The 19845-nt window shown below is 51.7% G+C and overlaps 1 protein-coding gene and 1 long non-coding RNA gene across 3 annotated transcripts; both read left to right on the top strand.

Moving 5' to 3' along the window:
• Positions 1 to 3312: 3312 nt before the first annotated feature.
• Positions 3313 to 17542, top strand: AMN (amnion associated transmembrane protein). 2 transcript variants are annotated; one of them, XM_073241829.1, is made up of 12 exons: positions 3313 to 3434; positions 4053 to 4171; positions 4267 to 4311; positions 15291 to 15378; positions 15573 to 15790; positions 15964 to 16101; positions 16232 to 16340; positions 16420 to 16496; positions 16656 to 16833; positions 16906 to 17065; positions 17154 to 17247; positions 17325 to 17542. In XM_073241829.1, the coding sequence occupies exons 1-12, from the start codon at positions 3392 to 3394 to the stop codon at positions 17403 to 17405; spliced, it is 1350 nt and encodes a 449-aa protein (XP_073097930.1). In that variant the 5' UTR covers positions 3313 to 3391; the 3' UTR covers positions 17406 to 17542. The 2 variants fall into 2 exon arrangements, with proteins under 2 accessions (XP_073097930.1, XP_073097932.1); XM_073241831.1 differs by lacking the exon at positions 16906 to 17065.
• On the top strand, positions 4322 to 6414 carry LOC108406582 (uncharacterized). The gene is made up of 2 exons (XR_012133654.1): positions 4322 to 5430; positions 5697 to 6414. It is a non-coding gene; the product is annotated as an uncharacterized lncRNA (long non-coding RNA).
• Positions 17543 to 19845: the final 2303 nt, after the last annotated feature.

The raw sequence follows: 19845 nt of genomic DNA, 5'->3' as shown, positions 1-19845 counted from the left end.
CTGTGGAGTTGGGGGCTCCATCTCCAGGGAGGGCTGTGGGCCAAGCCCTGCAGAGGGCAGCCCTCAAACTCCACGCCCTGGAGAAGGCTGTGTGCAGAGTGAACCCAGCACAGCAAGGGTGGGGGGGCCCGGCCCAGATGCAGGCCCAAGATGCCCAAACCCTAACCGGCCTTGCTGGAGGCAGCTGCCTCATGGGAGCTCCAGTTACTGGAAGAGTCTCCTGGGGACTTCGCTTTTCTCCTGCTGGCCCCACAGCCAAAAAGCCCCAGTTCCTTCTATTCTGCCACCTTCAATCCCCCCTTCACACTGTGGCTGCAGCTGTGACCTCGTCCTTTGTCTTGGCTTTAACATCGCCTCTTCCGGGAAGCCTTCCTTGACCGCCAGGTAGTCTCGCTGCCCTCTCCAGCCAGCACAGCCTCTCCGGGAAGGGTCCGCCTAGTGGGGCAGGAGGGGCTCTGTTTCCCCAAGGCCAACCAGCCCGGTCATAGCCTCCTTGGACCCTGTTCTCGGCACAATCACTTTCTGTGTTGGAGGAAACTGAACGGTCAGGCTTGGTTTCGGAGCTCTGGGCCCAGGCGTGAAGTTTGCTGAGCCCCCCACACTCTCTGCACTGAGGGCCAGAAGTGGGGTGGTGGGAGGCGAGCAGAGCCAGACACCCTAGGCTGGAGTCCCGAGGAGGCCCAATCAACAGGCCTGCCTGCTCCCCAGCAAGAAGTGGGGCAGGGGGCAGAGCAGCCGGGGCCCCTGGCTGGGGCCTGGGAGGGGCCTCCTGTCCCACCTGTCCAGGCAGGGCTGGCACTGCCAGCAGGGGCTCTGACCCCACCGGGATAAAGGGTGGCACCACCTGCTGGGTCCTATTTCTCCTTCCCAGTCAGGAAGGCCGTGGCCCCTACCCGGGGTGAACAGAGGGGAGAGCGCCCCCTTGGCTGCAGGACCCACGAAGCAGCAAAGCCCACTCCGAGTGAAGGGTGCTAGTGAAAGGAAGGCAGGGTGACCTGGAGGGAGGAAGGTACCAGGGAGTCACCGAGGCTGAGGAGCCGCCTCTACCCAGAGCTCTCCGTCTGCACGTCTGCCTCCGTCATCTGCCCTTGCACCCACTCTTCTGGACCCACTCGCCCAGCCCCCGCTCATCCTGCGCAGTGGCCCATCCACCGTCCCCCCTTACACCAGCTGCCCACTAAGACATCATCTGTCGGTCCCTCGCCATCCGTGTACCCACCCACCCACTCACTCTCTGGCACCCTTCACCCACAAATCCATCCTCCACCCTCCCAAGGCCACCTGTCCCTACTCAAATCATGCAGAGAGCCAAGCACCCATCTCAGACCCACCCCTCGCTATCCCCTGCCATTCCCCTGTCCGCCTCTCCCCCACTCATTCATCGTCACCCACCTGTCCATCCACCCATCTGTTTGCGTCCAACTATCACCTCTACTCACATCCACCCACCATCTCTCTATCAGCTGTCTATTCACACCGCATCTCAACCCTATTTATTTGGATTATCAACCACCTATCAGCTACCATCTATTCATCCACCCTTCAGTCTCATCTACCATCCATTCACCATCCAAAATCCACCTATTCTTGCCTGCAATTCACCTCAACAAACTATCCATCCATTCACATCCATTCAACACCTACAATTTATTCTTCACCCATCAATCATCCATTTGTCCTATCATTTTTTGCAGACCTTCCACCCTTTCCACCACTCCTGTTCATCCAACTACCATCTACCGTCTATTGCCCATCCTTCCACAATTTACTCTTCTCTGTCCACCCATCCAACATCCATGACCACCACTCTTCACCTTATCCATCCACTGTGACTAACAGCTCTCTGTACCCATCCGCCCCCACCATCCATCCAGTTCAGCTTACCCCCAACTAGTCCCCGTGCTGCCTTAAGATCAGTGATACTTGAATTTCCCCAGAAGACCTCAGGAGACTGATGCCCACAGCTGGCCCAATCCTTGTCCCTTAAGAACCAGTGGTATGGAGCTGGTCCCTGACCCCACAGTATTTGATCTGGCTGTGTGCCCAGAGAGGTCGTGGAACCTATGTCTATTGGGACCACATTTTCCCAACAAATTAGTAAGTAAGTAAATAAGTCAGGATACATTTGGCATTCCACGGAAGTGAATATTCTGAGCTGAGGCCATCCGGGTCCCTCCCTGACATATCCCTGGGCCACAGTTTTCTCATCTTTAAAATAAACCTTTCTTAGTCTAATGGGCTGTCATTACTGCAGGAGAATTTCATTAGTAGCAAGCTGAATTTGACTCTGACTCCGTGCCCCTGTCAATTGCCATCCCAGGGCCCCGATTAATTAGTAGTTTTATTTTAGGCATTTTGATAATTTTTCTCAGGACTTCTTGATTGAGATTTGCTAGTTGGGGTTCAAGTTTCCATGAGAAAATATTTCTTGAGTAGTCATTATCGTAGCAAGGTAATCTAAAGTGTGTCAGGACAGAAGCGCTGTGAAGGTGCTGCGGTCTTGTGTCGGACTTTGCCCAGATACATCTGGTGAAAGCTGGGAGATAAAAAGTGTTGACTCTCTTCTCCTGTGCATTCGACTTTGAAGATGAGCGCACTTCCTGTGTGCGAGTGACTCTTGTTTCTGAGACTCGAAGGCTGGAAGGCGCCTCACATGCTTCGCTGTTCCTTGTGCTTATGCTTCTTCAAAGCAGAAATGGAAATTACGATTGTACGTTTTTTATAATTATTTTCAAAATAAACAAAAAAATTCCTTCCTCATCAACCACCCTTCCACAACCCGCCATCCTGTGCACCCCCCATCTGCTGTCTAGACACCATACCTCCTCGCCAGTACCATCCGAGGTCCACCCAGTCCTGCACCACTGACTCCGTACTATCCCCCCGTATTCACTCGCAGTCGCCAGGCATCCATTCCGCATCCATCCGCTACCCAGAACAAATGCGCTCCACCACTCACCGCGCGCACACCAGCAAGTCGTCACCATCTGTCCAGACGCCGTGCACCACACACCGCCCATCTGCCACCATCCACGCTGCATCCAGACCAGGCCGACGAGGGCCATGCCTGGAAGAGGGGAGCCCAGGCCAGAAGGCGGACAGGTCAGGTGCAGCCCCAGCCCGCAGGGCCAGGGACAGCCGGCAGCGCGCCCCGCGGCACCATGGAGTGCGTCGGGTGGTCCTGGCAGCCTCCCTTCCCGGGCACCCAAGGTCCTGGAGGGCTGAGCGCGGCGGAGGGAGCGAGGTCGGGCGGGCGCCTCCGAGGGGCCGCAGGGGCCTGGCCAGGCGGGGCTGGAGGTGAATGTGTAACCGGGAGGCACCCCCCCAGCCCCGCCCGGTCACATGGGCCGGGGGCAAAGTCTCCCCGTCCGCGACGCCGGCGCCCGGCGAGATGGGCGCGCTGGGCCGGGTACTGCTGGGCCTGCAGCTCTGCGGTGAGCGGGGCGCCCTGCGGGTCCGGGCGGGTGGGTGGGGGGGGCGGGCGGCGAGCGCTGAGGGGCCGCGAAACCCGGCGGGGCGCCCCTGGGCTGCTGAGCGCGCGGCCCGGACCCGTTGCGGCCCCAGCCTCCTGCCCAGGGGCGCGCGCCGTCGGCCGGCGAGGGGCGCCGCCCCAGGCCCTTCAGAGGCCTTCGCACAGTGCGGCCCGGCCCGGCCCCCTTCTCCGCCGCGCGCGGTGGCCTCGGGACGCACATCTGGTTCAGGGCGCGCTGGCCGGGCACCGCCGCCCCCAGCCCCTTCTCCTCGGCAGGCCCTCGTTGTCCCCGTCCTTGCCCGGCTGGGTCTTTGCTCCAGCGCCGGACAAACTGCGGTGGGCGAGGAGGCCCGGGCGTCCCGGAGGAGGGCACGTTTGAGAGGGCTCTGTAGATGCAGTAGGAGCTCGCCAGAGAGAGCCGGGCGGGGCCTGACGCGGGGGGGACGAGGGCCTGGATTTGAGCCCAGGCTGCGGGGCCTGCGCCTGTCGGGGCGAGGTGGTCCTTCCTGGCGGAGGGGCGTCTGTGTGGGACCCTGGGTGCCGCGGGCCCCGAGGAGCGCTCAGTCGCCGCCCTCCCTAGCGCTGACCCGGGCCGCCTACAAATTCTGGGTCCCCAACACCGACTTCGAAGCCGCTAACAACTGGAGCCAGAACCGGACCCCGTGCGCAGGCACCGCCCTGGAGTTCCCGGCGGACAAGGTACCCGGGTCCCCCTGGGGCTCGGATGGGGCGCAGAGGGGTGGGGGTCGGGGGGCCAACGGGGGTTGGCCCGCTGACGCCGCTTCTTCCTGCAGATGGTGTCAGTCCTGGTGCGAGAAGGTCACAGTATCTCCGACATGGTGAGGCGCGGGGCCGCCGCAGCGACCCGGATGGGTGGGGGGCTGCGGTCCTGCCCGGTGATCAGCCCCCACCTGCATGGGGGACCGCGCAGGCCTCGGGCCGTCAGCCTCTGGAGGGGCTTCTGGAAGGTGGGGAACCACTGGTGGGGAAGGGAGATACTGGTCTTACGGTCCCGGCTCAGGCCTGGCCCCAGCCTAGAAGGGGGTGCAGAGGGCGCCTCCTGTCCCCACTGCCCTTGGCCTCCGCCCCCAGTAGTCCGCCTCCTTGAAGGTTTGTCCTGGGACTTCCCCTCCCTTCTCCCTCCCCGCAAAGCCCTTCCTGTCCAGGCACCAAAATCTCCATCAGAACTACAGAACCTTTTTCCCAAACTGCTTCGCAGACATTAGTGTTTCAGAGAATGATGGGAATTAGGAGGGGAAAAGAGGCTCCATAACCACATTAAGTGTGGGAAATGCTGCAGCCGGTCCTTGCCTGGAGCTTCACAGTGTTTTCAAGGCTCTGGTAAGGCCTGTGAGAAAAACTCCGGCGTCTATGTTAAAGGCGAGGGTCAGCAGCTACCCGCCAAATGCAGCCGCGGGGCTGCAACTAAGAATAGTTTGCACATTTTTATATGGTCGGGACACAAAACCGAAAGATCGCTATTTCATGGCACGTGAAACGTATATGGAACTCAGGTTTAAGTGTCCGTAAATATGGTTTATCGGCATACAGCACCGCCCACTCGGTCGCTGGCATCTATAATGACTTGTTACGTACAAACGGCAGAGTTGAGGGGCTATGACGGAGCCCGTGCCCAGCAAAGCTTAAAATATTTACTGCCCGCCTTTGAGAAGGGGTGGGCAGCCCCTGCACTGAAGCGCCGTTTCCCAGCCCCCCCGGGGTTCAGGGCGCACTGGTGCGGCCCCTCCGCCGAGCCCCGCTCGCTCGGTTCTTTGGTGGTTTTCAGAAGCGGAGTCAACTCTGGGAGCCTGGTCCCCGCAGGGCAGGGCTGGGCAGCGCAGGGACCCCGGAGCTGCCCCTGCCCGGGGAGGGGGCCTCTGGCAGAGGCTGGGGGTCCCGGCTCACCGCAGATTCGGGGTCGGGCCGCGCTGCCACATTTATCCAACCCACAGACCAAGGTGCGGAGGGGCGGGGAGGCGGAGGGGCCGAGGCGTGGGGCTGCGCCGGGACCCGGCGCCCCGCGCGTACCCGTGGCGACCCGGCGGCGGCAGGCGGGCGCGCGCGGGCTGGATCAGAGGGTGGGGTGCGGGCCCGGGTCTCGGGGCCTCTCGCGGCCGACTCCGGGATTTTGATGATCTTTGGAAAAGAGTTCCCGGATTTTAGGACCTTTAGACGACGTGCATTCATTCATTCACCCACCCACCCATCCATCCCTGCCCCACAGGTCCCTCCATCTGGCCTTTCCATCCCCAGCCCAGGCGGGAGTCCCGCCTCCCTCTCTGGGTGCCTCCGGGCCCCCGTGCGACGGCCCCGATCTCCCCAGCCTCTGCTCCACGCCGCGGAGGATCCGGTGGGAAGCATCCAGAGGCCCAGGCACAGGGGCGATGGCCCGGGGGTCCCGGCTGACAGAGGCCGAATGGCCCAGCACTGCCCGCTGCTCAGGGGTAACCCCTCCACGACCCCCAACGCTTGGCACCCTCAGCTGCCAAGTGGTCGCCCTTGTAACAGGCGCAGCGCCAGCAGTGTTGGAATTCGTTTTTCTCTAGTTCGGAACTTCTCTCCCTGAGATTCCCTCTCCCCTCCCATTTCTCCCTTGCTCTGTTCTTATTTGGGGGGAATCTCCTGTTTGCTGTCCATCGTCACTTGTTGGTTTGAGATACCGCAAATGTCTTCTCACTGAGGATTTGGCGTGGGGTGCCTTTGGCCGAACAGAAACCCCATTATAATCAATTGCAAAGTCCTTCCGAATGACTGTTCCTGGTTCCTAATAACTGTTTGCATTATTTATCAAATGCAAAGTCCAGTCCTAATGACTGTTTCTGGTGTTCATCCCTTCCCTTCTCCTCAGTCACAACCAGAATCAACCATACATCTATTAAGTCACAGTTTTGCCATCAGGGGCACATGCTGAGTGGGGCACTACCTTGAACCAGCTTTATCTTTCTTAGAAAAATAGTCCAATTTGCAACCTCCTCCTCCAAACCCCAGCCTTGCCCCTTGGCCTTGAGGAGCGGCCTCACTGTACATCGGATGCCAGCGTGCAGGGGTGGTCAGGGCACACCCGTCAGTGTCTGTGGTCTCTGACTGTTCCTGTCCCCATGCTGTGTCTCTGCAGGATCTTAATATCCCTCCGAGCAACCGGCCCTTCGCTGTTCTGTCACAGGGCAGACTAGCTCTTTGTGGATGTGATTCTCACAGAGAAATTGTAAAGGAGGTTTATGAAGTAACAACTCAAACACCCTGGAATTTTGATTGGGAATGAACAAGAGGTGCATGCTGCCGAGCCATCTATTCGAGAGCATGGACTGCCTCTCCAAATATTTCAGATCGCCCATCATAAAACCCTTTTCTAGAGTTTTTTTTCCAACTCTAGTTTTAAAAATTTTTTTTATTAAGGTATTATTGATATAAACTCTTATAAAGGTTTCACATGAAAAGCAATGTGGTCACTACATTGACCCATATTATCAAGTCCCCCCCACACCCCAATGCAGTCACTGCCCATCAGTGTAGTCAGATGCCACAGAGTCACTACTTGTCTTCTCTGTGCTACACCATTTTCCCCGTGACCCCCCCACACCATGTGTACTAAACATAATAGCCCTCAATCCCCTTCTCCCTCCCTCCCCACCCGCCCTCCCACACCCTCCCCTTTGGTAACCGCTAGTCCCTTCTTGGAGTCTCCGAGTCTGCTAATATTTTGTTCCTTCAGTTTTCCTTCCTTGTTATACTCCATAAATGAGGGAAATCATTTGGCATTTGTCTTTCTCTGCCTGGCTTATTTCACTGAGCATAATATCCTCCAGCTCCATCCTTGTTGTTGCAAATGGTAGGATTTATTTTCTTATGGCTGAATAGTATTCCACTGTGTATATGTACCACCTCTTCTTTATCCATCTACTGATGGACACGTAGGTTGCTTCCATTTCTTGGCTATTGTAAATAGTGCTGCGATAAACATAGGGGTGCATCTGTCTTTTTGAATCTGAGAAGTTGTTCCCTTTGGGTAAAGTCCGAGGAGTGGGATTCCCAGGTGCCTTGCCAATCTGGATGCCTTTTATTTCTTTGTGTTGTCTGATTTTTTTCTATTTTTAGTTTTTTGAGGAACCTCCATATTGCTTTCACAATGGTTGAACTAGTTTACATTCCCACCAGCAGTGTAGGAGGGTTCCCCTTTCTCCACATCATTGCCAGCATTTGTTGTTATGAGTCTTTTCAATGCTGGCCGTTCTTACTGGTATGAGTTGATATCTGATTGTGGTTTTAATTTGCATTTCTCTGATGATTAGTGATGTGGAGCATCTTTTCATGTGCCTGTTGGCCATCTGAATTTCTTCTTTGGAGAATTGTCTCTTCATATACTCTGCCCATTTTTAATCAGGTTATTTGCTTTTTGGGTGTTGAGGCATGTGAGTTCTTTAAATATTTTGGATGTTAACCCCTTGTCGGATATGTCATTTACAAATATATTCTCCCATACTGTACGATGCATTTTTGTTCTGTTGATAGTTTCTGTTGATAGTGTCCTTTGCTGTACAGAAGCTTTTTAGTTTGATGTAGTTCCATGTGTTCATTTTTGCTTTTGTTTCCCTTGCTCGAGGAGATGCATTCAGAAAGAAGTTGCGCATGTTTATATTCAGGAGATTTTTGCCCATGTTGTCTTCTAAGTGTTTTATGGTTTCATGACTTACATTTAGGTCTTTGATCCATTTCGAGTTTACTTTTGTGTATGAGATTAAACAATAATCCAATTTCATTCTCTTGCATGTAGCTGCCCAGTTTTGCCAACAACAGTTGTTGAAGAGGCTGTCATTTCCCCACTGTATATTCATGACTCCTTTATCATATATTAATTGACCATATATGGTTGGGTTTATATCTGGGCTCTCTAGTCTGTTCCATTGGTCTATGGGTCTGTTTTTGTACCAGTACCAAATTGTCTTGATTACTGTGGCTTTGCAGTAGAGCTTGAAGTTGGGGAGCATAATTCCCCCTGCTTTATTCTTCCTTTTCAGGATTGCTTTAGCTATTTGGGGTCTTTTATGGTTCCATATGAATTTTAGAACCAGTTGCTCTAGTTTGTTGAAGAATGCTGTTGGTATTTTGATAGGGATTGCATTGAATCTGTAGATTGCTTTAGGCAGGATGGCCATTTTGACAATATTAATTCTTCCCATCCATGAGCACAGGATGTGTTTCCATTTATTGGTATCTTCTTTAATTTCTTTAATGAGTGTCTTATAGTTTTAAGGTTATAGGTCTTTCACATCCTTGGTTAGGTTTATTCCTAGGTATTTTATTCTTTTTGATGCAATTGTGAATAGAATTGTTTTCCTGATTTCTCTTTCTGCTAGCACATTGTTAGTGTATAGGAATGCAACAGATTTTTGTGTATTAATTTTGTATCCTGTAATTTTTCTGAATTCAGATATCAGATATAGTAGTTTTGGACTGGAGTCTTTAAGTTTTTTTATGTACAATATCATGTCATCTGCAAATAATGACAGTTTAACTTTTTCCTTGCCAATCTGGATGCCTTTTATTTCTTTGTGTTGTCTGATTGCTGTGGCTAGGACCTCCAGAATTATGTTGAATAAAAGTGGGGAGAGTGGGCATCCTTGTCTTGTTCCCAATCTTAAAGGAAAAGCTTTCAGCTTCTCATTGTAAGGTATAATGTTGGCTGTGGGTTTTTCATGTATGGCCTTTATTATGCTGTGGTACTTGCCCTCTATACCCATTTTGTTGAGAGGTTTTATCATGAATGGATGTTGAATTTTGTTGAATGCTTTTTCAATATCTATGGAGATGATCATGTGGTTTTTGTCCTTTTTGTTGATGTGGTAGATGATGTTAATGTATTTTCTAATGTTGTACCATCCTTGCATCCCTGGGATGAATCCCACTTGATCATGATGGATGATCTTTTTGATGTATTTTTGAATTCAGTTTGCTAATGTTTTTTGAGTATTTTTGCATCTGTGTTTATCAGGGATATTGGTCTGTAATTTTCTTTTTTTATGGTGTCTTTACCTGGTTTTGTTATTAGAGCTGGCCTCATAGAAGGAATTTGGGAGTATTCCCTCCTCTTCTACTCTTTGGAAACTTTAAGGAGGATGCGTATTAGGTCTTCACTAAATGTTTGATAATAATCAGCAGTGAAGCCATCTGGTCCAGCAGTTTTGTTCTTATTCAGTTTTTTTGTTACCAGTTCAATTTCGTTGCTGGTAATTGGTCTATTCGAACTTTCTGTTTCTTTCTGGGTCAGCCTAGAAGGTTGTGTTTTTCTAGAAAGTTGTCCATTTCCTGTAGGTTAACCAGTTTGTTAGCATAAATTTTTCATACTATTCTCTGTGTATTTCTGTGGTGTCTGTAGTGATTTTTCCTTTCTCATTTTTGATTCTGTTTATGTGAGTAGATTCTTTTTTTCTTGATAAGTCTGGCTAGGGGTTTATCTATTTTGTTTATTTTCTCAAAGAACCAGCTCTTGCTTTCATTGATTCTTTCTATTGTTTTATTCTTCTCGACTTTATTTATTTCTGCTCTAATCTTTATTATGTCCCTACTTTTACTGACCTTAGGCCTCATTTGTTCTTCTTTTTCTAATTTCGTTAATTGTGAGTTTAGACTGTTCATATGGGATTGTTCTTCTTTCTGAGGTAGGCCTGTATTGCAATATACTTTCTTCTTTGTATGGCCTTCACTGAGTCCCACAGATTTTGTGGTTTTTGTTGTCATTAATCTCCATATATTGCTTGATCTCTGCTTTTATTTGGTCATTAATCCATTGGTTATTTAGGAGCATGTTGTGAAGCCTCCATGTGTTTGTGGGATTTTTCGGTTTCTTTGTATAATTTATTTCTAGTTTCATACCTTTGTGGTCTGAGAAACTGGTTGGTACAATTTCAATCTTTTTGATTTTACCGAGGCTCTTTTTGTGGCCTAGTATATGATCTGTTCTTGAAAATGTTCCATGTGCACTTGAGAATAATGTGTATCCTGCTGCTTTTGAGTGTAGAGTTATGTAGATGTCTGTTAGGTCTATGTGTTCTAATGTCTTGTTTAGTGCCTCTGTCTCCTTACTTATTTTCTGTCTGGTTGATCTTTCCTTTGGAGTGAGTGGTGTGTTGAAGTCTCCTAAAATGAATGCATTGCATTCTATTTCACCTTTTAATTCTGTTAGTATTTGTTTCACATATGTAGGTGCTCCTGTGTTGGGTGCATAAATATTTATAATGGTTATATCTTCTTTTTGGACTGACCCCTTTATCATTATATAATGTCCTTCTTTGTCTCTTGTGACTTTCTTTGTTTTGAAGTCTATTTTGTTTGATACAAGTACCACAACACCTCATTTTTTCTCCCTATTAGTTGCCTGAAATATCTTTTTCCATCCATTCACTTTTAGTCTGTGTATGTCTTTAGGTTTGAAGTGCATCTCTTGTAGGCAGCATATAGATGGGTCTTGTTTTTTTATCCATTCAGTGACTCTATGTCTTTTGATTGGTGCATCAGACCATTTACATTTAGGGTGATTATTGATAGGTATGTACTTATTGCCAATGCAGACTTTAGATTTTAGATTCGTGGTTACCAAAGGTTCAGGGGTAACTTCCTTACTATCTAAGAGTCTAACTAAAAGCACTTAGTATGCTATTACAAACACAATCTAAAGGTTCTGTTTTTCTCCTTTTTCTTCCTCCTCCATTCTTTATATATTAGGTATCATAGTCTGTACTCTTTGTCTATCCCTTGATTGACTTTGGGGATAGTTGACTTAATTTTGCATTTGCTTAGTAATTAACTGTTCTACTTTCTTTACTGTAGTTTTATTACCTCTGGTGACAGCTATTCAACCTTAGGAACACTTCCATCTATAGCAGTCCCTCCAAAATACAGTGTAGAGATGGTTTGTGGGAGGTAAATTCTCTCAGCATTTACTTCTCTGTAAATTGTTTAATCCCTCCTTCAAATTTAAATGATAATCTTGCTGAGTAGAGTATTCTTGGTTCCAGGCCCTTCTGTTTCCTTGCATTAAATACATCATGCCACTCCCTTCTGGCCTGTAAGGTTTCTGCTGAGAAGTCTGATGATAGTCTGATGAGCTTTTCTTTGTATGTGGTCTTATTTCTCTCTCTGGCTGCTTTAACAGTCTGTCCTTATCCTTGATCTTTGCCATTTCAATCATTATATGTCTTGGTGTTGTCCTCCTTGGGTCCCTTGTGTTGGGAGATCTGTGCACCTCCATGGCCTGAGGGACTATCTCCTTCCCCAGATTAGGGAAGTTTTCAGCAATAACCTCCTCAAAGACACTTTGTATCCCTTTTTCTCTCTCTTCTTCTGGTACCCCTATCATGCAAATATTGTCCCGTTTGGATTGGTCACACAGTTTTCTCAATATGCTTTCCTTCTTAGAGATCCTTTTTTCTCTCTGTGCCTCAGCTTCTTTGTATTCCTATTCTCTAATTTCTATTCCATTTATCGTCTCCTCCACTGTATCCAATCTGCTTTTAAAACCTTCCATTGTATGTTTCATTTTTGATACTGTGTTCCATGATGATTGATCTCCAACCGGAATTCATTCCTGAGTTCTTGAATATTTTTCTGTACCTCCATGAGCATGTTAATGGTTTTTATTTTGAAATCTCTTTCAGGAAGATTCATGAGGTCGATTTCACTTGAATCCTTCTCTGGTGTATTTATAATTTTACTCTGAACCAGGTTCCTTTGGCGTTTCATATTTGTATGTGGCGCCCTCTAGTGCCCAGAAGCTCTACTCTCTGGAGATGCTCAGCCCCTGGAGCAATGTTGGGGGTCACAGGGGAGCGGTGTTGGTGCCCTGTTCCATGAGGTCTATTCTTTTCTCCAGGTGTGTGCAGTTTGGTGCAGCCCTCTTTCCTGTTGCTCTCTCCAGATTAGTTGTATTAATTATATTTTCGTATTATATGTGGTTTTGGGAGGAAGCCTCTGTCTCACCTCTCATGCCACCATCTTTAATCCCCCTTTTCTAGAGTTTTAAAGTGGTCCCCATAGAGGTCTTGCATATTAGTGATTAATTGAAAAATATAGTTTATTTTTTCATTTTGGTAAATGGTGCCGTATTTTTAAAAATTATAATCTCTAGTTGGCTATTTTTGTAAATAATGACAGTTGTTTCTCTTCCCTTCCAGTCCTCTTTTTATTTCTATTTCTTTCCTTATTGCTCTTTCCCAGGGCCTCCATGCTAAACAAAAGTGATAGAAGTGGGCATCCTTGTCTTGTTCCAGTGTCAAGTTCTCCACTGAGTGTTAAGTTTATTGTAGTGCTTTGATACAGAAACTTTATTAAATTGTGGAAATTCTATTCTATTGCTAGTTTTCTAGTAGCTTAAAAAATCATAAACAGGCTGTTGGATTTTTTCAGTTTTTCTCCTACATTGATTGAGATGTGATTCCCACCCCACCCCCCCGTTTTAGCCTGTGGAGATTTTCTGAGGTTGAGTCATTCTTGCAAGCCTGATGTCCTCCTGGCACCTGCCTGCAGGTGCAGGTCAGAGGGTGTTGCTTCGGACATCCTACTTTAAGAGATACTTCCCTCCGTCATAATATACTGATTTTGCTGCCATCTGCTGGAACACCGTCATACTGGCCTGAAGTTGGGATGGGAGCAGTCACCTTTGCTTCCTGAACCCTCTGATCACCATGTATTTTCTTAAATACACTGTTGGATCTAGTCAGCTAATATTTTATTTAGAATTTTAGCATCTGTGTTTATAAGTAAAATGAGTTTATAATTTATTTTGTTATCATCTTTCATCTGGTTTGGAATGAAAATTACACTGGCCACATAAAATGGCTTTGACAATTTTCACCTTTTTTTTCTGTTTTCCAGAACAACTTCTATATAAGGAAATTAATATTTCCTGGAGAGTTTAGTACACTCCAGCTGTAAAAACACTTGGACTGGGATTTGTGGAAAAGGAGGTCTTTGACTAGCTTTTTAATTTCTTTAATGCTTATTGGTCCAAATTCTCTATTGCTTTTTGTGTCAATTTTGACATATTTTAAATTTTTTCTAGAAACTGATGTATTTCATCCAGGTTTTCAAGTCTGGCAGTCTGTCTGATTTCTTAAACTTTGCAATATTGGGATCTTCCCTCACAGGGGCAGGTACTCTAGCTCATGCCCACATCCTTTTGGTTTCCTCCCAACATCACATTTTAGTTCTAGCTTTTAACATTTTTAAAAAGAACAGTTAGGTTTGCCAAAGCATTTCATCACCTTTGCTTCTCATACCTTTTCACAGCTTCTGGATTTCTTCCCTTCTTACTTTCTCCAGCATGTTTTCAGGGCGGGTCTTTGCATGGCGATCACTCTGAAGTCTCTCAGGCTTGAGAACATTTGTTTTCTGCTGTTTCATTTGAATGAAAGTTGGGCTGGATAGGAAATTTTAGACAGAAAGTTCTCCTCTCACACAAAATATTCTGTTGTCTTTTTGCATCCATTGTTAAGAAACCTGATTTCTGAACTTTTTTATCTTTCCTGGGTAATCTGTTCTCTCTCTCTGAAGCTTTTAGAATGTTCTCTTTGTCTTTGATATTCATAAACATACTATCACTGTCTTGGTGTGATTTTCCTTATTTTCTGTTTGGCACTCAAAGAGACGTTTCAGTCAGAGGTTTACAAGCTTTCTTCAAATCTGGGAAATTGTTCCTTCAAGTATTTCCTCTCCTCCCTCACCCCTTGTCTGGATTTTGGCACTTTGGTGCCAATCCCCCTTCTCACCTGGTCTCAGCCCTTTCTTTGTGTCTTCTGGAGCCACCAGGCCTTCAGCTGAGTCAGTCCTCATGTTTATGTCACCCACTATGTCATTCCTTTCAACTAGTATGTTTTTCATAATTTATTTATATTTTTCCCTTTGGTTCTTTGTAAAAAACAAGTTCTTGTTCATGCTTCACATTACTACGTTTCCTGTCCCTGAGGCATATTGTGTCCATCTGTCCACACAGCTCTCCTGGCACCTGTGGGTGGCTACCTGTCACCGTGCACCCTCAGTTGTGGAAGTAGTGGGCATGTGACCTCACATCCACCAGCTGGCCTCTTGGTCAGGTCCCCTGCTCAGAGATGGGCTAAAAAACAGGCTGTGCCCAGCAGGTTGGGACAGAAGGCTGGGCCCTGGGTGGACCACTCCTGATGAGGCTGAACCCTTCATGACCCCTGCACTGAACCCTCACCTCCAACCCCAACCCTGAGGGTCAAAAGGAGGAGGCATGAGTTCTAGTTGGGGAGGGGCTGGGCAGGCCTTCCTCTCCTGGTCTGCCAGCTGCCCTATTTCCTCTGCTGCCTGAGGCCTGGATCCATAGCCTGACTGGTGAGGCTGCCATGGTGGCACCCAGGCCCGAGGAGGAGGGAGGGGTGACTCCAAGGACCTCTGCCCCCTCTTAGGTCGCCCCTCCTCTCTCCCAGGGCTCAGGGCTGCCTTTCGGCTCCCCTGTGCCTTGGGTTCCCAGGACTCAGGAGTCCTTGACTTGTACAGTTTCTTAGGGGCAAAAGGGGAGGGCAAATGGCCCTAGTAGGTGTCACCCTGCCCCAAATTCTCTGCGCTCCCAGATCTCAGGCTAGTAGGTCCTACTCCCTGGCCTGCGGCTGCGGCCCTGCCTCCTCCAGCCTAATTTGACCCTCGGCCAGGGCAAGGCTCCCCTGGTCCAGAGCTCATCTGCCCGCCCCGAGGCCGTGATCTAGGTTCTCTTTCTCGGGACACGGGGGTCGCGGGTGGCCACGGAGCGGGACCCCCTGACACCCTGGACCACAGGTTGGCGCCATCGAGGCCTGCCCTCCTGCAGCTCCTGCCCCTAGACGGCGAGTTAGTGCTGGCCCAGGGAGCCGGATTCGGCGCGCGGAATCCCAGCTCGGAGCTGGGCTGCGGCGCAGGTGAGAGGGCCGCGCCGGGCACGGCCGGAGGAGGGGCGCGTGGGCGACGGGCGAGTTCCGGATTTGGAGCGCGGTCAAGGGCGGGGCCGGGATGGAGCTGCTTCTGGGGAGCAGTCTGGGCGGGGGCGCGCCCCGGGGCGGGGCCTGGCCGGGGGGCGTGTTCCTGGGGAGCTCAGGGTCGCGTGCTGGCCCAGGCACCACGGCGCTGTTCCTCGACCCCGACCGCTTCTCCTGGCACGACCCGCGCCTGTGGCGGCCCGCGGACTTGGCGCGTGGCCTCTTCTCCGTGGACGCCGAGCGCGTGCCCTGCCGCCACGACGACGTCGTGTTCCCGTCGGACGGCTCCTTCCGTGTGGGTCTCGGCCCGGGTGCCCGCACCACCCGCGTCCACAGCGTCTGGGCTCTGGGCCAGGTGAGGCGGGCGCAGGTAAGGGGCGGGAGGGACTCGGGGCCCGTCTCCGCGCTGTGGCCCTGGCAGCGGCCGTCCTGGCGCGCCTCCCTTGCGGCTAGTCTGGACACGTGGGTTCCCAGCACTCAGATGTCTCCTCCTCGCACTGGCCGATCTGGTGACCTGGCCACCCGCAGACGTTCACGCGCGACGAGGACCTGGCCGCTTTCCTGGCGTCCCGCGCCGGCCGCCTGCGCTTCCACGGGCGGGGGACGCTGGGCCTGAGCCCCGAGGTCTGCGCCGACCCGTCGGGCTGCGTCTGCGGCAACGCCGAAGTGAGTGCGAGCCGCGGCGGAGTGCGCGTCGGGGGCCCAGGCCTCCGGCCCGCTCGCTCCCGGGGCGCGGGGCCCTCGCGCTGCGTCTGCCGCCTGCCCGCCCGCGCTGACCGCCGCCTGAACCCTCCAGGCGCAGCCGTGGATCTGCGCGGCCCTGCTCCAGCCCCTGGGCGGCCGCTGCCCAACGGCCTCCTGCCAGGACGCCCTCCGGCCCGAGGGGCAGTGCTGCGACCTCTGCGGTGAGCGCCCCGGCTCGCGCCGGCCAGTCTCCCTGTGGGCCCCGCGCCCGCGGTGTTGACCCCTGCCCTCCTGCCGCAGGAGCCGTCGTGTCGCTGACCCACGGTCCCGCTTTTGACCTGGAGCGATACCGGTCGCGGCTGCTGCACACCTTCCTGGTAACGGGGCCGCGCCCCCTGCGCAGGGACCGCGGGCCGCCGATCCACCCCAGTGACGCATTCCCTCCCCGCCCTCCTGCCCTCCGTTCTTCCCTGCGGCCGACGTGCCCGCTGGTCGGAGGGACGGAGGTCCCGGGCCAACCCTGTCCCCTTCCCTAGCCCCAGTACGAGGGACTGCAAGTGGCCGTGTCCAAGGTGCCGCGCTCGACTGGGCCCCGCGAGGCCGCGGCTGCGGAGACGGCCACGGAGATCCAGGTGGTGTTGCTGGAGCCCGGGCCCGAGACCGGCGGCGCGGGGCGGCTGGCTCGGGCCCTCCTGGCGGACGCCGCAGAGCACGGTAACCGCGGCGACCCCTGCCCGGGTCCCGGCCGCTTCTCCGGGGGAGACTGAGCCGGCGCCCTCGTTGCAGGCGAGGCGCTCGGGGTCCTGGCGGCGGTGGCCCGGGAGTCGGGAGCGCGCGGCGGCGGCGGCTCGGCAGCGGGGCTGGGCGGCGGCGTGGCGGCCGCGCTGCTCCTGTTCCTGGCGCTGCCCGCGGGGGCGCTGCTGCTGTGCCGCGTGCGGAGGCTCAGGTGCGCGGGCCGGGCCTGGGGGCGGGCCCAGGTGCGCGGGGCGGGGTGCCCAGCGGCTTCGGGGCTCACGCGCGTCCTCGCCGTCCAGGGGGAGGAGGCACGACGAGGCGGTCCAAGCGCGGGACGGGGCGCCCCTGGGCTTCCACAACCCGGTGTTCGACGTAGCGAGCTCGGCGGAGCTGGTGAGCAGGTGGGCGGGGGAGGGCCTACCCGCAGGTGGACTCGGCGCCAGACGCCCCCTGACTCTGCGCCCCTGCAGACCCCGACCCCGCAGGCGGATGCCAGGAGCACCAGCCTCAGCTACTTCGTCAACCCGCTTTTTGCCGAGGCCGAGGCCTGAGAGGCCGCGTGACGGCCCCGCCCCTCCTGCCGGCTGAGTCCCTGGCCCTGCGGGACCTCCCGCCCCCCTCTCCCCGCCCCGTCCCTTCAGGATCGCGTGGTGTTGCCCAATAAAGGGGTCTCCCCCACCTGCTGCCAGCTGCCTCCTGTGCTCACCGTTTTGCCCCTGCCTGTGGGCGCTGGGAGGGCTGGCGCCCCCTCCGGTCTCAGTGAGGGGTGGTGCTCCGAGCGCCTCCTGCAGGCTTCCTGGCCACGGGCGGAGGGCAACGCTGGGCACTATCTATAGGGTGTGGTGGTCAGAGGCTCACCCAGAACTAGGGGTGGGGGTGCTGCCCTTGGCGCTGAGGGAGCTCATGGAAGGAGCCCTGTGACCAGCAGGGGCAGCGGGAGCAGCGGAGGTGGGGTGCACAGAGGCGACCCAGAGTGAGGCCTCGGTGAGGGTGGACACAGGTAGGTTGCCTCATAGTCTCCACGTCATGCCGAGTGGCTTTTGATCTTGACAATGAAACAACGACTTATTTTACCAGCAAAATAGGTTTATTCGATAATGTCAGGGGGATTGCATTTCAGGACACATAAGCTAGGGCAGAATCACAGTCAGACAAGAGAAGAAAGGAGAGGAACATTCAGAGAGAAAAGGGAGGAAGCTGGCGGGGGGCTGCACTGAAGAAAGTCCGTGGGAGGGAAGCAGGGGTTCAGTTGCTGGGGAGCCCCTCTCCCCTGCCGGTTTGTGAACCAGGCTGTTTCCTGTTGGGTTTGCAGTGGAGGCCATATTGGGAGGGCAGGAGGCCTCCCTGGTCAGGCCCCCCAAATCTATGGGAAAGGAGGTGTCCTTTATTGTTTTACATTTCTTCTTTGGATCAAGGTCTTTCCTCAAAGGCATTGTTGGTCAAGAGTGGAGTCATCTATGTCCCTGGGTGGCAGGACCTTACCTGGGTGTCACATCTCATACCTGGAGAAGATGCATAGCGGCTGGAAACCATTTTATCATTTTATTTATTTTTCAATCTTTTTTTTTGGTATCATTAATATACAATTACATGAGCAACACTGTGTTTAGTAGATTCTCCCCATTATCAAGTCCCCACCACATACCCCAATACAGTCACTGCCCATCAGCATAGTAAGATGCTATAGAGTCACTACTTGCCTTCTCTGTATATACTGCCTTCCCCGTGCCCCCCTAACCCCACATTATGTGTGCCAATTGTAATGACCCTTTTACCCCCTTATCCCTCTCTTCCCTCCCACACTCACCAGTCCCTTTCCCTTTGGTAACTTAGTCCATTCTTGTCTGTGACTCTGCTGCTGTTTTGTTCCTTCAGTTTTTTCTTTGTTCTTATACTCCACAGATGAGTGAAATCATTTGGTACTTGTCTTTCTCCACCTGGCTTATTTCACTGAGCATAATACCCTCTAGCTCCATCCATGTTGTTGCAAGTGGTAAGATTTGTTTTCCTCTTATAGATGAATAATATTCCATTGTGCATATCTACCACATCTTCTTTAACCATTCATCTATTAATGGACAGTTAGGTTGCTTCCATTTCTTGGCTATTGTAAATAGTGCTGCGATAAACATAGGAGTGCATCTGTCTTTTTCAAACTGGGCTGCTGCATTCTTAGGGTAAATTCCTAGGAGTGGAATTCCTGGGTCAAATGGCATTTCAATTTTTAGTTTTTGAGGAACCTCCATACTGCTTTCCACAATGGTTGAACTAGTTTACATTCCCACCAGCAGTGTAGGAGGGTTCCCCTTTCTCCACAACCTCACCAACATTTGTTGTCTGTCTTTTGGATGGTGGCCATCCTAACTGATGTGAGGTGATATCTCATTGTGGTTTTAATTTGCATTTCTCTGATGATTAGCAATATGGAGCATCTTTTCATGTGCCTGCTGGCCATTTGAATTTCTTTGGAAAAGTGTCTGTTCAGATCCTCTGCCCATTTTTTAATTGGATTATTTGCTTGTTGTTTGTTGAGGTGTGTGAGCTCCTTATATAATTTGGATGTCAACCCCTTATCGGATATATCATTTATGAATATATTCTCCCACACTGTAGGATGTCTTTTTGTTCTACTGATGGTGTCCTTTGCTGTACAGAAGCTTTTCAGCTTGATATAGTCCCACTTGTTCATTTTTGCTTTTGTTTCCTTTGCCCGGGGAGATACGTTCATGAAGAAGTTGCTCGTGTTTATGTCCAAGAGATTTTTGCCTATGTTTTTTTCTAAGAGTTTTATGGTCTCATGACTTACTGTCTTGACAATGGGTTTCAGCCTGGGGCAAGTTTGCTGTGGATTTTATGTGATCAAGGAAATTGACAGCAAAACCTTTGGGGTGAAAGGGTTTATTACCCAGCTTGTTCTCCCAGCAGTGGGTCGAGCACTAGCATCTCTGCCTCCGCCCAGAGCACTGGGCCAAGCTCTCTATATAGCGCAGT

The sequence above is a fragment of the Manis javanica genome, chromosome 8 (genome assembly GCF_040802235.1).
Source record: "Manis javanica isolate MJ-LG chromosome 8, MJ_LKY, whole genome shotgun sequence".
Classification (NCBI taxonomy): domain Eukaryota; kingdom Metazoa; phylum Chordata; class Mammalia; order Pholidota; family Manidae; genus Manis; species Manis javanica.
This window is presented reverse-complemented; position numbering and strand designations above follow the sequence as displayed.

Excerpts from the sequence above, each read along its gene's own strand:
- AMN (XM_073241829.1), top strand. The coding sequence starts at position 3,392 with ATGGGCGCGCTGGGCCGGGTACTGCTGGGCCTGCAGCTCTGCG. Across the intron at positions 3,435-4,052 it reads GCTGGGCCTGCAGCTCTGCG|CGCTGACCCGGGCCGCCTAC; the intron begins GTGAGCGGGGCG and ends CGCCCTCCCTAG. Across the intron at positions 4,172-4,266 it reads TGGAGTTCCCGGCGGACAAG|ATGGTGTCAGTCCTGGTGCG; the intron begins GTACCCGGGTCC and ends TTCTTCCTGCAG.